Source organism: Pagrus pagrus, assembly GCF_965226575.1.
Source record: "Pagrus pagrus genome assembly, chromosome: 3".
In the NCBI taxonomy this organism is placed as follows: Eukaryota; Metazoa; Chordata; class Actinopteri; order Spariformes; family Sparidae; genus Pagrus; species Pagrus pagrus.
This window is the reverse complement of record NC_140187.1, coordinates 18,408,499-18,425,171: the sequence shown is the minus strand read 5'-3', so window position 1 is coordinate 18,425,171 and position 16,673 is coordinate 18,408,499. Positions and strand designations below refer to the sequence as shown.

The window sequence follows — 16,673 nt, the reverse complement described above, 5'->3', positions numbered from 1 at the left end:
ATCAGAGTTTTATTTTAGGGGACTATTGAATTTTATGTATTGGACCTTGCCACAATAAGAGGCGCAGGAGCCACCATGTTAAGTGGCTATTCTACAGAAAAGGACTGAAACACTTTATTGTTATGACTGTAAGTTGATTTTAATGTAATGGCAAATTATATATTTTAATTTCTCTTCGTCTACGTCCTAATGACTGAATTATATTCTCTTTAAAGGAACATTATGTCATTTTTTTTACCTTAAAATAACAGCTTCAAAATCATGTTGATGGTACAGTGTCTTGTAATAGGGTGAATGGTGTCTCTGGTGTCAATTTTACAAGAAATACGTTGATAAATAAAAACCAAAAGCATCAGAATAACTTTGATCATTACATTTCTGAGTGAAACAGAAATACTTTACTACTCCACAGAGTGTTTGTAAACTAGCTCTAGGGTTACAGTACCAGAAAAGCTACAGTATAGTTTTTCAAACTGGCATAATGTCAACTAACGAGGTGACGTCTATGAACTCTGTTATTGCCATCTAGTTACCGCAAGTATTAAACATGATGAAAGTGACTGTACGTCATCTTTTTTGATTACTTGTACACAAGTCTCTAATTGTACTTGTACTTAAGTATGCATTACACCATGTAATCTACTTAGTTACTTTTAAAGTGATAGTTACATACTGAGTACAATTTGAATGAATAACTGAACTTTTCATCTGCGTTTTTGTAGCCACTAAGGCTCTGATCACTAACAGGCCAAATGACAAGCCTGACATACGGATAAAGAAAACAAAACTCTGCTGCAGGCCCAGGTTTTGGAGAGGTGACCATAACTACTGAGCACAACACAGAGCACTTTAATGCATTAAACGTCAAAGGCTAAAAAGTAACTTATAGCCTACTCTAAGTAGTGCCTGAGAAGAATATTTTGTATTGTTACTAAAGTATTATTTTAATACCAGTAGTCTTACTTGTAATTGAGTAATAGTTCAGTAATGTAACTGTATTTGTACTTGAGTACAGATTTTCGGTACTGCTGCCTCCTTCTGAATGACAACTCACAGTAATCGTGTGATTCTTGCATTGTAATCCTTGTACTCATGCTAACACTAAATCTGTTTTTTCTACATCTCTTCTGTTGTGGTGTAAAGAAAAAAGATTCATTTAAAAATGAAGACCTGTATTAGGCCTCAAACACGGTGTCCCAGCTGAAGCCAGAGCAGGAGGGTGTGTTTGTGCTCACTGCCTCACTCTGTGGTGGAAGTTCGTGCCACTGTGCAAACCCTGCCCAGCTAGCCCCACAACCCCATGTGAAATGTGACACAACCCTGGGTTCTCCTTTAAGGCATGCCTTTTCTGTCTGTGTGCATTACAATGTGTGTGTGTGTGTGTGTGTGTGTGTATACACTTTCCGTGTGTGTGTGTGTGTGTACACTTGCATGCAGGGTGGGGGTCAGGCCTCCATTTTTACCAGGACGTCTGCAGCAGCTGTCCACTGGCATGCCAGAGGGAGCGTCACAGTGGTGATACAGGGGTTCAGAAGTGAACGGAGGGTTTGATCCAGCAAGGTTTTTACTCTCAACGTCTCCGGCCCGGCCAGGACCTGCAGCCCAACCATGGCGGATCAGTACCAGTACACCAACGAGGAGAAGATCGTGAAGGATAGCCACACCAAGGAGATTGATCTTATCAACAGAGACCCCAAGCAGATCAATGAGGACGTGGTGAAGGTTTGTGCAGCATGAAGACACCACCCTGCTACTGAGAGGATTAAGAACTTAACCCTTGTCTTGGCATGTGTGGAAGCATGTGGAGAAAATGAATAAAGTGATCAGCAGGAGCAAAGACAGGAGGACAGGTTATTACACTGTCTGGAAAATCCTTAAATAGACCAAGAGCTATTCCCGTGCATGAGCAGAACATAGAGTTTATTTTGGGAATGGGGTAGAAGAGAGTGAAACTGATACACCGGGGTGGACTACTGTTTATCCTGTGATTGTTGCTATGTTATTACCACAAAATAGTTTCTGTGAAGTCAGGACCAAATAAACATTTAGGTTATCTTGTGTTTGACTGGAAGCAGCTGGTAAAACACGAGTTATCAGTACAGCATGGTTAGTGTCAGCGGGGCTCAGTTTGGAGCGACTTACTCGGGTGTGTTTTCAGACATCAAGAAGTTGATAAAGATGACGTATTTTAAACTGAACAGTTTTATAGTCCGTTGAGTAAGATAGATAAGCACCTGCTGCACACATTTCTTACTCTTATTTTCCTTTGCCTTACCATAAAAATAAAGTGGATCAGCAATATCTATCGAAGCAGTGCCCTTGATTACTCCAGGAATCTTATCTTTTGAGTTTATTAGCTTGCCACCGGTGTCCATCTGTTGTCTGATTTTTCTTTTGCCGAATTTCTAAGAGCTGAAAGAGGCCAGACCTTTGCAGAGAAAATTACAAAACATGTCCAGCCATTCATTCAGTGGATGATCTCTGCCTGCTATCTCTGCGGGAAATGGACAGCGACCTGTTACTTCCCTTTACTGATCCTATCCAGTGGTCCGGAAGAAAATAGATGGTTTTTTTGATGCGCCGTGTGTCTGCCTGCCATGATTACACACAAGTTAATTCACATTATAGCCAAGTGCCAAAAAGACCAGCTGGCACATACTGAAACTCAACTAATTGGACCGTTGTACAGTTCCTCTCATGCATTTTTATTAGGTGAACTTCAGTTGCTAATAAATTGATGTTGGAACTGAGCTTTTAGAAGGAGACAGCATTAAAAGTCCCTCTTTAACTTTGCCTGTATGCTACTACATTAAGTTTTTTCCTCTCAGAAGTGCAACAGATAATTGGTTCCTCTGCATAAATTTGATCCTAACACTCTGCAGCTTTCACAAGCATTATCTTTACACTTAACAACGGCGTGTGAATATTACTTTGAGCCTGCAGAGGTCTGGTGTTTGGAGATGCATAAAAGCAAAGCGCACTCAGGATTGTGTTTTAATGTAAGCTCTTTTCTTATTAGGTGGAGTTTGAGGATGTCATTGCAGAGCCCGATGGCACGCACAGCCTGGATGGGGTGTGGAAGCTCAGCTACACCACCTTCACTGTGTCCAAGTACTGGTGCTACCGCGTCCTGTCTGCAGTCTTCGGTATCCCTGTTGCTCTGCTCTGGGGCTTCCTGTTTGCGTGCATCTCCTTCTGCCACATCTGGGCTGTGGTTCCCTGCATCAAGAGCTGTCTGATTGAGTCGCAGTGCATCAGCCGCATCTACTCCCTCTGCATCCAGACCTTCTGCGATCCCTTCTTCGAAGCCCTGGGCAAGATCTTCAGCAGTGTGCGCGTCGCACTGCGCAAAGAAGTCTAAGTACTCACACAGTAGTGTTTATAGTATGATCGGATGAAGTACGGTATCTTTTTATACACCAAAAGATCAGTCTTGGCATATTCGCTTACTCCCTCCCTACTCCTCCTCCTTTCATCAAATGCTGCACCCAACCCTCCCACTCTCAACCTCTCTGCTCTCAGTCCTGACATGACTCGTGTGCCTTTTGCCACCAGAAGCTCTGCGACAGCTGCAGCAGGCGGCCCTGTTCCCTGACAGCTTTGGCACTCCTGGAGGGCTCAGTGCTCCTCACTGAGGGAGAGAGAGGAGGGCCGCCTGCCATGAGGAGGATCGTCTGCCCTCATTTATTTGGATCCCAACAACAGCTACTCATTCACAATAAATGAATGAGCTCCCCAAACACTGCTGCACCTGTGGACAATACTGCCTGTATGCATTACATTCGGCCTTTCTTAAAAGTTACATTGAAGCTGTATGTTGCTGTGTGTGCTGTTGTTTAACTTTGTTCTGATTGAGTTGAACTGAATTAATGTAACCTAAGTAGAAATGCTCTAATGGAAAGAAAGGAAGTTAAAACATTTTCTGTGTGTAATTATTTTGTGCGACTGCTTGAAGTTTTCAAAACATGTATTCTGATGTATCTCCCTCTTAGTTTGTGTTGACTCCACCAAAGATAAGGAGACTTGCAGATGTAAGACAGTCTACTTCCTTTTACCAAAGTGTAATGAGTGGAATATGAATTAATAGCTACTTGCTTGTTTCAATCAAGTATGTGTAAACAAGTATGAACCTAACTACTAATGTAGTATGAGACCCATTTTAATGTTCCACAGTGGTATTTTAATTTTGTGGAAAAATGTCACATGTTTGCTGATATTATGTACCTGCGATTATACAACTGTCGTCATGATAATGAGCCTGTTGCGCCACTGGTTCAGTGTTTGAATGAAAGTGAGTTCTTTGTATCTTTTCAAATCATTCTGAGAGGCTTTAGAAATACATTTTTAAGATTCACCAAACATCTGCTGCTTTTTTTTTGTTGTGATATTTTTGACATGTATCTTTGCTTTGCTTCCCTGTCTACAGAGATCCATTATTGATGATTCAGTGTCAGCATACCTGTCTTTGTTCATAACCTTTGTGTGTTTCTTTCTGTCCAGAGTTGATAAGCACAGGAGCAGAACACTGTGTTGAAGCATTATTCTGATTAATGAACTGCATTAAGCAGCGTAATTAACGAGCAAAGATGATTTATTTTGGCCGAAACTTTAGAGAGACAGCTAATATGTAGAATAAATACACGTTTGGTGTCACCAACATGCAACAAATCCTCCACAAATACAGATCTCATTATTTTATTTAACAATATATTTATATATTTTTTCCTTCTGCAAATAATGAATTTAACTTGTACAATCACAGACATATTGCATACATAAATTGCCCTCCACACTAATTAGCATCTTTAAAGATAGAAAAAAATATAACATCGGCTCATGGGATTCATAGTAAAGGTCTTTAAAGGGTAACTCCACCAATTTAACACATTAAAGTGTGTTTACAGGTCTTGGTGAGTTCAAAAACAGTAAAAAGCCCTCTGTGTGGCTCCAGAGGAAGCTGCTGTAATCTGATAAATTGCCTCCAGTGATGTCACTCAGTGGTGAAGTTGCATTGTGGGTAATGAAGGTGCCAGGTTTTGAAAACATCAACTGGTCTAGTATTGCAGTCCTAAAACACTGTTGGTCTACAAAAATAAGCCTTGTGATCATAATAGATACAGCAGAGACAGAGATGTCATCTCTTTTATTCTACACACTCTTTTTTCTTTTCAAGACCTGGTGCCAACATTACCCACAATGCAACTTAGCCACTTAGTGACACCATGGGAGGTCATTTATCACATCACATGCAGCTTCCTCTGGAGCCACAAAAAGCTTTATACTATTTTCTTTTTTACCTATGCAGTAGTACTGACCTGTAAACACAATTTGCTGTGTAAAACTGTTGGAGTTACCCTTTAATGTAGTCTGTAAATCTTAAATGCCTTAAAAATATTAATGTATCAATTCTGATTATTTGAAAAGGCTTCAATACTCATTTGTATACTGGTACCAGCTGCAAATGCTCTCTCGTCTCTCTGACAGCGAGCTGACACACACACTGCTGCAGCGCCCACACAGGCTCACCTCCTCCCACTCCTCTAACTATACTCAGACGTAAATTAAAGCTGAAGTAGACGATTCTGGCCAGATACTTGATTGTCGAGTCTCATTCCCAGGTCGTCAAATACTGACACTGTGGGTTGGCCAGCGTCCCAGTTGGCTGAAGCTTTAGGTTGGCCACCGAGAAGCTGGCCAACCTAAAGTTTCCATTTCAGACTACAGTACCTGGGAATGAGAGTCAATAATCAACTATCTCTCTCTAGAACTGCCTTCTTCAGCTTTAACTTAGAGGCTGTTGTGTTTGACACATAGTTAACAAGCCTTGTTATATTTATCTTTTAATAAAAAGCTATCATTTTATGCCCTCAGTGTTGTGTCATTTTTTCCCTCTGGCATCAGACATATCAAATATCAATATGTTTTAAGGTATTGTCCCGAAGTTAGATATTCCAGTATCTTGACAACACTAGGGCAAACTGCTGCCTCTAAAAGATTTATGTTTTTACAGAATTTCTCCTGATACAATATTTTCTACTGCCACACGATTGTTTTATGAAAGGTCACATTATCAAGGCTACAAGGGAAGCAAACTCCCATTAAATATAACAGTGAAATGAAAAAAAATATTTACAGATGTTCAAGATTCCTGATTATTTTCATTGCCGGTAATTTGATGATTAATTTAGTCATTAATCGATTGTTTGGTCTAAAATGTTTGAAAATGGTAAAAAAAAAAGTCCATTAGTGTTTCCCAAAGCCCAAGATGATGTTGAAATGTCTTGTTTTGACATTTTCTTAAAAGCCAATTAATCGATTATCCAAATTGCTGCAGATTAATCTAATAGTTGACAACTAAGTGATGAATTGATTAATTGTTGCAGCTCTGTCCAATGTTATTCAAAAAGTATCATATTGTCACTTTAATCCTTCAGTTCCTGTGATAATAAAATAAAAGCAACACTTCAGTGGTGAACGCAATAACTACTTTAAATTATGATTCTCTAGATTGTGGTTCAAATACATAATGTTGTATTGCAATCTGCTCTGTACATGCGACATCTATTGCACGTCTGTCCGTCCTGGGAGAGGGATCCCTCCTCTGTGGCTCTTCCTGAGGTTTCTTCCGCATTTTTTTTTTCCCTGTTAAAAGGGCTTTTTTCCTCACTCGAATCGAGGGTCGAAGGACAGAGGGTGTCGTCTCTGTACAGATTGTAAAGCCCTCTGAGGCAAACTGTGATTTGTGAATTTGGGCTATACAAATAAAATTTGATTTGATTTGATTTGATGAGTGTAAGTGTAAGTTAGCGTGTAAATAACAGAGTCGAAAGCTGAGTCGACACCTGTCTAAACTAAAATTGAATATTATTCCAGATATATTGTTTTGGATTGTTCTTGTTGTACAGCTTTTACTTTCATTCAGGTCCCTCCTCATTGTTGGCAATGACAAACGATGCTCTGTAATGAAAATCACAGCTCCCACCCTGCACGGCTCATATACTTGAAACATTCACAGTGAATATAAACACAACTGACTAAACAACAGCCTCAGACTTAATTAGCTTTGCAAAAAAAAAGGATGCCAGAGTGAATACCTTTGTTATCTCTTCCTGCAGGATAATGCACCACGTCACGCAGTGATTGTTGCCTCAAGTTACCTCCAGCGGTCTGCACAGTCCCCAGGTCTCAACCCAATGATGCATTTTGGGGCTTAGGTGAACAGGATGCTCAAAGTTTCAATGTACTGCCAAAAAATTTGCAGGAACTTGGTGACGTTATTGATTTATCACCGACAAACATCCCTCCAGCACATTTCCTGAGAGCGTGCCAAAGATTTCTTCAGCCAATTTGGGAGGCAAAAGGAGCTCTAACAAGCATCAGCTAGGTGTAAATAATAACATGCTTTTTAATGCTTGAGTCTTTATTTATTTTTTAAGCTTTTTTAAAATCTTTACCATTGACACCCAATGACATTTAACAACATCTCAAGTAACAGTTTACATGTATGCAATCCATTGCAAATGTAACAAAGTGAACAACATAGTACACAATATTCACAACAGGTGAGCAATTTCATCATAACACAGACAAACAGAATCCATTAGCTCTGCTGGTGACAACAACTGAATTAATAGTGTGATTGGCCAAGGCTGCTTGAAAGGTTGCTTTTCCTTTAAGTTCTCTGCATTGCAAATATGTAAATATATACTGTACATCTAAATGAACAACAAAAATGAAAGCATACCAACAAAAAGATTTCAGGTGATTGCTCAACTTGGACCTGATTATCTTGTAAGTTTTTATAAACAAAATAAAGCACCCTTAATGATATTCTGTACATTTATTCATTTCATTATTTCATTTCCAATACCAAGAATTAAGACTTTTGTTTTTTCCCTTCTGGCCTCGAACAGCGGCCTCAGGGCGAGAGGTATCTGTCCAACTGCTGGATATTGTTATGGCTGACGGCATGTGGTGAAAGGCAGGGCAGGGAGCTTGTTAAAGGGATGAGAGGGCTTGTGCTCATGTGGTGGAAGTCTGTGTGATGCTCCTCTGACTGCTCGTGCTCTTAATGACAAAGGTTGAGGAGTTGCTCTTGTGACTGGAGTCAAAGTCACGCTCACAGCGGCACTGGGATGACTTGAGGTAGTGAGCCGAACAGCACAGAAAGTTCTGCCTAAGATCCTGGAACAGGTGCCCGGCGAAGCACATATAGATCCAGGGGTTACAGCAGCTGTTGAGGCTGGCCAGCAGCATGGAGATGATGAAGGGCATGGCTGCAGGAGACGAGAAAGAGAGAGGAAGGTTACTGTGATGTGACGACAAAAATGAACCAGCGGCTTGTTTTCTCTGAGGTACGGTCTACATTCACATGGCAGCCATTTTCCCTCCGAAGCCACGCTCAAATGCTGGAATAATGTTTTGATGCTGTGTTCCAGGTAGCAAGTTGAATAAAATTTGTATAATTTTACTGCTTTGAGATTAACTTGCAACTGAAGAGAAGGTGGATAGCTTGGGGGGGGGGAGTAGATATTGACTGCATTTTCATTTTTGGGTGAATTATCCTTGAATTAATTAAAATTGTCCAATACTTGGTTTATGACCGAAAATCTACAAAACTAATTATTTTCCGATCAGCCTCATCCGTACTTTGTGTTAAGATCTAATTAGCACACAGTAATTGCTAACACGGTTAGGCTGAAATGTTTAATGTTTAATCAACTGCTAAACACGAGCATGTTCGCACTGTCAACCAGTTAGCAGTCAGAACAGCCTCACAGAGCAGCTGTCATGGCTGTCGACTCAGATACACTTGTTTACTTTCACCCATCTTCCATTTTCTGCCAATTTGGAGTCAGTTCAATTAAAAGTTTCAGTCATACAGTCATAACTGCATGATTATAGCTGGAGGGATCATTGAGGAGGAAAACAGTTCCAGTATATTTAAAACAAAAGAATTTATCACAGCACTGATTTGTTTTAAAACAAAGCAAATTCCCGTGACAGAGGGGGAGAGGTGGAGATGTTGCACTAACTACGTTGTGGTGATACATCAGACGAGTAACCTGCAGTGGCATGTTGGATGACATTTACGCTACGTCAACTCCACCCAACTGACATTTGGCAAATGAGTTTCAGATTCATGTAATTGGCCCGTATCCCGTGTTTAACCTCTTATTACTGATTGCTAATCTGTCTCTCAGGCTGTCTGCGCTCCCGCTATTCTCACAGTATCTAAAGACACTCCCTGAGCTTCGACGAAATTGGTCCGTGCAAATGATCTCTGGAAGGGCACGAGAGTCACACACATGATTAATAAGAATCGACCGTGAGCCATTAAGGGTTTGATTTATGAAACTAAAACACGCGTTTAACTGAGTGTAGATCATTCAATTACCCCTCTACTACCGTGTCATAGCTTCTGTAATCTGCTTTTGAGTAAGCGCTGCGTTTTGATTTTTCACATTACAAATCACAATGGCAGAAAAATCGAGCGAATACTCAAACTATAATGAAATGTGTTAATTGGCCAACTGCTATGTTCAACAAAGCTCATAAGACACACATCACCTTGCTCTAATATGGAATATGGTCTGACGTGGATGGAAGAATACACCTTATTGGAGATGGCGGGCTATCGAGCATTCTTATCAGGTTGGACGAGAGCAGAGCCTGGATCTAATTTGAATAATAGGGGGAATTATCAGAAAAAAGTCTTTAGTGAATTATCTCACGGTGTCTTTCACAAGAGAATGATAAATCACAGAGCGAATGAAACTGCAGAACAATCATCCCCTGGGTGGTACATCTGTCTGACTGTCAGGGCTGATACCGACTGGGCAGCCACAATGACTCTTCTGCGATTCATTAATGAGAATTCTTAACAATGATTCTGCTTCCTCGAAGGCACACAAGCCATTAGCATTTACCTATTAACGAATTTGACATTATTTTATAAGTTTAAAAAGTCTTGCTTCCGTCTGCCTTGCTTTTCTCACTGTTGTAAACTCAGAATATATAAACCGACCTTTATAAAAAAAAGAATTAAACACGAAGAGATTGAACTCTGGGCTTTGTGTCCATCAGGCACTTAATTCAGATCAATAGCCCACAGAGTGAGTCAGCGTTCGAGGGCACCAGGCTCAGCAGGGGGAGATGTTTGTGTGCATAGATTTTTTGGGGAGCTTGTGTGAGTGTCTGAGTCAGGCTTTAACCTCGAGGTGTTTTGGTCCTCCGCCTAATGAAATCTTTATAGTTTTTATATGTGAGATCACACTGATGTCACCATGATGACAAAGCTTCGAGGAATTACCATCTTCTGACATTTCCAAAAATCATATTGATAAGCCAAATACAGTGCTGAACTTCTTTGATCTGTGAAAGGTCCATTGGAGCTCCATGCTGTTCATGCATCTTAACAATCACACTGAATTTTTTCATGAGAGGTCAAAATTTCATACATTAAAAAGGTGTGCGTGCTACAACAGTGTATCAGATATCGCCGTGTTGATGTTCTTCCATGAACATCATAGTTAATGTTGTTCCAGCTCCATCATTTCAACTTAGATTAAGTGAAACAATACCACTATACTAATACTAATACCACTTCTTCAACAAGACGTCATGGTTGAGTTGTTTATGCAACACCATTTTGGTTAAAGGAGTAGTTTCACATTTGGGACAACCCAATCACAACAATGTTATACATACGCAATATATGTTCCTGCAGACAGCGGATATGTTGAAACATTACATTTCTTAATGTTCAATTTTCTATTGTCTATTGTGACAGCGCAGTGCCTGTGGTCTGGTTAGGTCAGGCACAAAAAACACGTAGGGGTTATGGTTTGGAAAAGATCATGTTATTGTCACAAACTAATGATGACACATTAATTAATAATATATGAATTACTGATTAAGTCATTAGTATTTAATGAGTCTATTGGGTAACTATTCAGTATAATATTTCACTTTAGTTGAAGGTATAAAAAAACTGTAACCAATGACTCAGTTATTAGTTATTAATGAGTCATCACGAGTTCAAACCACTCAGCATCTGGTTGATAGTTAATCAGGAACAACTCATAAAGAAAATGGTCAGTATGTTGATTCACAGATATTTATGAGCTAATCATTAATGGTTCATTAATGTATTGTCTCCCAGTCTTTTCTCCAGTAACTCCTCATTATCAACTGTATAGTCCATGAATCACAGTTATTCAGGAATTACTCATTAACAATTTATTAACTATCAAGTCATTCCTGATTCATCCCTTATTCACTCCTCAGTAACTACTCACATTTTTATGAACCTTATGGTAAAGTGCTACTGTCAGATCATAAACATGTAACGTGAACGTGATGTGATACGTTTTGTAGAAATGTCAATATGGTACATAGTTTGTTTAGTCTGTAATTAAAAATGTTGTTGTCTAAAACAAAAATTTGCCATTTTATGGTGGGCTGTGTGCTGGATTAACGAGCAGAAACTCAAGGAATTTACCAGTCAAGGCCAAAGAATAGTTTGTACATAGCCGGAAATATCTCTGCACAGAGCCAGGCCTCTCATCAGACTCTCAGCAAGAAGGAGAATAAACGTATTTCCCAAAATGTCAAACTATTAATTAGACAAATCTGGTTTTTGATTGTCCGGAAGGATTTATGAATCATCAGCAGAAGACATGATTACTTTAGTAATGGGCTCATGTGGAGAGGAGGGGGTCTGAAGAAAGTGCTAAGAGTGGCCTTTTAAAGACAGACAGCAACCTTTAAGTAGTAAACCTCCTTTCAAGTTCGAGTGGTGGCATGGCGGTGCCAGTCGCTCACAAACATGTTGGAATAACAGACTTTTTTCTGCAGCATGTGCAATGTCCATCAAATAATGTGTTTGCATGACTGCTTTCATGTCTGTTAATAATGTTAGTTTCAATCAGGTTTCATGTTTATCATGGTAAAATAATAGAATCCATGATAAGGAATGGCCCATGTAACAATATATTCTGTGTTTGAGATCTGCTGCTATCTAAATATTTGCTTAGGTTACCTGATAAGCAATAATTACACATTAATAATTTGTTTTACTGTATGTGCTCCTAACCGTTCACTAATCTTTCACTGCAACACAAACAGCTTTAAAGGTACAATCTGTAATTTAGTCACCCCACAACAACTACAATTTAAAGGAGACCTGTTATGCTTTGTGTTTTTTCCCTTTCCTTCAGTGTTTTATATTTGTTGAAAAGTTAAAAAGGTCTAAGTCCAACAGAAGCTCCTCTCACCCACAGAAAACACTGTTTCCTGTGGGAAACAGGAAACAGTGTTTAATTCCGTGACTTTATGACATCACACTACATCACCGTGTCACACATTTGCATAGTTTATGCCTAGTGGCTGGTTTGGCAAATAATAATTGTTTTAGCACGGGTGCTCTGTTGTTAGTGGTGCTGAGTCAGGCGTGTGTGAACTGACCAATCAGAGCAGACTGGGTATTAAAGCGACAGGAGCTGCAGCACTGGACAGTACAAGAAAACTGATGTGTTCTTTGGGCACTAAAGCATTTAAACTTATTCTAGTAGTAACCCATAATAAAACTATGAACCTGAAAGTGAGCATTATGTGTTGCCTATAAAACATATGATCACAACCTGGTATTTCTTCCAAATTGACATCAACACACAATCTCACTTAATAACTGAGCCTAATCTTTGCCGTGTGGCGGTTCTTCCTTTAGGGCATTCTGCTCTCAGCCGTGTGGTCTTGGCTCACTCTGCTGTATGACTCTAATGGACACTTTATCTATACACACACAGGTGACACTCCAGCCTATCTTTTGTACACAAACACTGGCACGTGTCGCTGCCTATTCTGGCCTTTCTGAGTGCTGTTCACGTGGAGGAGAGCCATCAGAATTCAGACTCCTCCTCCCTGCACTGATCCAGACTCTGTAACAGTAAATGAATGCACTTTTGCCGCTAGTTTTTTAGCTACTGCGACTTTGAAATATCATTGACAGACGTAGCATCAGAGCCAATTACTGGCATATCATAAGCGCGTGGAACAAAATGCCTCCTCAGCGTTGACAGCTCAGTGTATTGTGCAACTGTTTAGCTCCAAAGTGTTAATAGCTGGTGTAAACAATGCAGCTTGAGGGGGCTGACAGCACTGCAGAGACAGTCAGCTGGATCCCTTCACACAAACACACAGAGGCAAAAGAAAAGAACCAGAAAAGGCCTGAAACAGCAACGTCTGCTTACTCTCTACTTCCTGACATTATGGTCTCACTTTAGTCTGTTTTTGTAAGAAAATGCTCCTCATTTTACTTTTTGTCTGAGGAACAATGAGTAAAACTGCCTGGAAAACAAGTTTTGTATCTTTGTGTTAATATTTGTATATATTTACAGATTCAATTCACACACATTATTCTGCAAATCCTTCAAATTAAAAGCTCTAATTAGATTTACAGTTCACTTTCCCAGTACAACGAATGCCCCCTTACACAAACAGACAGATCACAGCCCCATTCAGATTAAACACATCTTTACTCCTCTCAAGGCTTTTACCTAAATTGTGCATTCTACTTACTTCCACTTAAACGTAATGAAATGATGAATGGAGCACAGAGCCAGAGTGCAAAAGTCAAACTGGCACATTAAATCTTTTTAATCTCTTTCAGTCTGTTGTTATATGGGTGTGGCCGCGGCCCAGCAGATCAATAAATACAGGGACCACATACAGTAGACGGCTGCTTAGTGGCCTATTGTGGCTAAATGTCAACGACGCACTCCACCGTGCCCCACAGGCACAAATACAAGCTGCTTGGCGCGTGGTGGCGCACACTAATTTGATTAATGATTAGCCGTCAGTCGGTCTCTGCAGTGTGTGGAGGAGGAGGAGGTCAGAGGAAACTTATTGCTCATGCAGTTTTTGCACTTTAAAGGCCTCGTTGTTTGTTCTTACCACACAAAAGACAGGGGGATTATTATGTATAATCTAAGAATATGTGGAAAAACAACAGTCTGTTTTCCTTCTCTGTATTCCTGATGAAAACAAACCATTAACAGCATCAGAAAGCATTAGTCTATTGTAAGACCTGTCAGTCAATTTGACATTTGTGTTTGTATTTAAGTTATGTGCCACCAATTTGTGTTTCAGACACATGAATTGATCCAAAATGTGTTCTACGTTTCTGTTTTGGCTTTTTATTTTGGATGTTGCCTCGCGTCAAAAACCTCCTGAGAGCTTTAGCCGTGTCGCCTCGTCATCTGCACCACACCTAGAACCTGATCCTAACCGAGTCGACCACAGAGCCCCAGTGCTCGACCCACCAGAATGAATAATCCAAAATAAACACATCACAAAAATGCTGTTTTGTCTCCAGCTGGATAAGCAAGCGCCAGGAATCCTCGTGCGTAAAGAGCACTGATGCGCACAGCCAGAAGGACGCGTCAGTCAGAAATATACATTCATTTCCACTGAGCAGTATTGTGCGGAAAATGTGCAAAGGATGGGAAAAGAAGGGCAGTGTTTAAGTGTTTCAGATGCGTAACACATCAGCCTTTGCGCAGCAGTGGTGCGCACTCGCTCGCCTTAAGGTTAAACTTTAAAATTCAACCTACCCTCACGGGGCGCCGCTGGATCCCACGCGGACCACATCTGAACAGAGAAGAAGGGGGTCCAGCAGACGATGTAAGCCACGACGATCACAAAAGTCATTTTCACGGTGGTGATCTTCGCCTTGGAGATGAGCTTCACGCTGCTCACGCGGGCCAGTGTGTTGCCTTTGGAGGTTTTGGGCGTCAGGCTGATACACTGCTCCCTCCTCGTTTTCAGTTTAAAGTTTTGCCATATTTTGAAGCTTATCAGCCCGTAGCAGATGCTCAGTATTGCCACCGGAATGATATAAATGGTGAGGCTGATCCATGTGATGTAAGCTTTGGCTCCCCAAGGCATCACGAAGTCGCCCCAGCAGTCATACACTCCTGATCCGACCGCGCCGACCTCTCTCAGGGAGAAAATGAACATCTGCGGGACGCTGAAGAGCAGGCTGAGGACCCAGGAACATATGACATAGAAACGGTCTTTTCTCCTGTGCAAAGAGCGGAGAGGCTGACAAATCGCCAAACACCTGTCGACGGACATCAAAACTAACATGTAAGTGGAGGCGAACATCCCAACAACCTGTAGGTATTTCACCAACCTGCACAAAATATCCGGTCCATAGAACCGAAATGTAATGTCCCAGATAAGTTGAGGGAGAACTTGAAATATCGCCACAACTAGATCTGCGATGCTCAGGTGCTTCATGAAGTAGTACATGCGGGACTGGCTGTGCTTGGTGGTGTGGATGGCCAGCAGGACGCACAGGTTCCCCGCCAGCGCCAGAAACAGCACCAGGGCGAGCACAGTCACCTCCACCTTCGCCACCTCCTCATTTCGCTTCAGAGGGTTGGTCTGGTTCAACCACCCGGTCCCGTTAACGAGACTCGAGTTGCGCCAGGACTCGTTAAATTGCCAAAAGTCACTTTCATTGGAAACACTTTCCATTGCCGCAGTCTTGTCCTCTGCAGATGCGTCAGGGTTGTGCAGTCATGCAATGGCTGAAACGGTCACCTGAATGGGTCCTGAGTGACAAAGTCTGTTCGTGCGTCCTCACGGGTGACAAGACGAAGCGTGGGGCTCAGAACATGTCCCTGGAGTGATAACGAGGAGTGGTTGAGCCTCAATCACCCATGGTTTCCAAAAAAAAAAAACTGAAGACGCTTGAGAGGAGAAGAGAAATATTTGCACTTATCTAAATGATAAATGACGAAATCTGTGCGCAAAAGAAAAGTGAAGTCAAGGCGCAGAAATCTGCACCGTGGATCTAAAAAAGAAAAAAAGAAAAGAAAAGAAAAGAAAAAAGAAAAACTGGAGTCTCAGATACGTGAGAAGTGCACCTCAGTGGTCAAAGGTAATTTAATCCAAAAACAAAATTAGGTTTAGTAAATCCAAAGAAATATTTTATGATCGAGCGACAATATGAACTTTAAAAAACCAAAATGAAACTGTGAAAATTAAATTATTAGAAGAAAAAAAAATGCAGCAGACAATGAAAGCTCCATCATCACCTCTGGTAAGAGTCGGAGTGGCCAGCACCACAGCACATAAGCTCCTGTTATATCTGTCCCTGGTTCAGTACTAACAGTAAACAGCCTTACCCATCACCACCACGGGGTGGCGACGTGACGCATTTGTCAGCCTCCTCCCTGTCCTGCTCTGCAGCTCGGAGCTCTTCAGAGCATGAACCCCCAGATCTGCTCTGAGACAGAGCTCTCATTTTGTTTTAACCCCAACTGAGCAGGTGTTTTGTTGTCAGACACTGTGCGACTGTATGAAATCACAAACATTTCCATTATTTCATGTTTTGCTGAAATCCGGGGAGAAAACGAGACTAAACAGTTTGAAGGAGACTTGGATAAGTTGTTTTCTTTTTTGATCTAGTGGTTGATAAGTTACAGCTATTTAACAAACAAATGCTCATTCACAACCTCCCACATCACTGAGAGGAAAATATGAGTCAAAATAATACGATTACAAGCAAATGTGATTAATAAAATGAATTTCTCATGGGAAGTGCTTGAAAAAAACATGCAAACATTTCTCTTTAACAGCACGGCAAATTGCATTACAGCTCA

The 16,673-nt window shown here is 40.9% G+C and overlaps 2 protein-coding genes across 2 annotated transcripts; one reads left to right on the top strand and one right to left on the bottom strand.

The window, feature by feature from the left end:
• Positions 1 to 1,477: 1,477 nt before the first annotated feature.
• Positions 1,478 to 5,862, top strand: cav3 (caveolin 3). Its single transcript, XM_084350028.1, has 2 exons — positions 1,478 to 1,722; positions 3,020 to 5,862. Exons 1-2 carry the CDS (start codon positions 1,609 to 1,611, stop codon positions 3,359 to 3,361), a joined length of 456 nt encoding a protein of 151 aa, XP_084206154.1. The 5' UTR covers positions 1,478 to 1,608; the 3' UTR covers positions 3,362 to 5,862.
• A 1,572-nt stretch (positions 5,863 to 7,434) lies between these two features.
• Positions 7,435 to 16,104, bottom strand: oxtra (oxytocin receptor a). Its single transcript, XM_084348480.1, has 2 exons — positions 14,616 to 16,104; positions 7,435 to 8,276 (listed from the first exon to the last, which is right to left on the bottom strand). Exons 1-2 carry the CDS (start codon positions 15,541 to 15,543, stop codon positions 8,023 to 8,025), a joined length of 1,182 nt encoding a protein of 393 aa, XP_084204606.1. The 5' UTR covers positions 15,544 to 16,104; the 3' UTR covers positions 7,435 to 8,022.
• Positions 16,105 to 16,673: the final 569 nt, after the last annotated feature.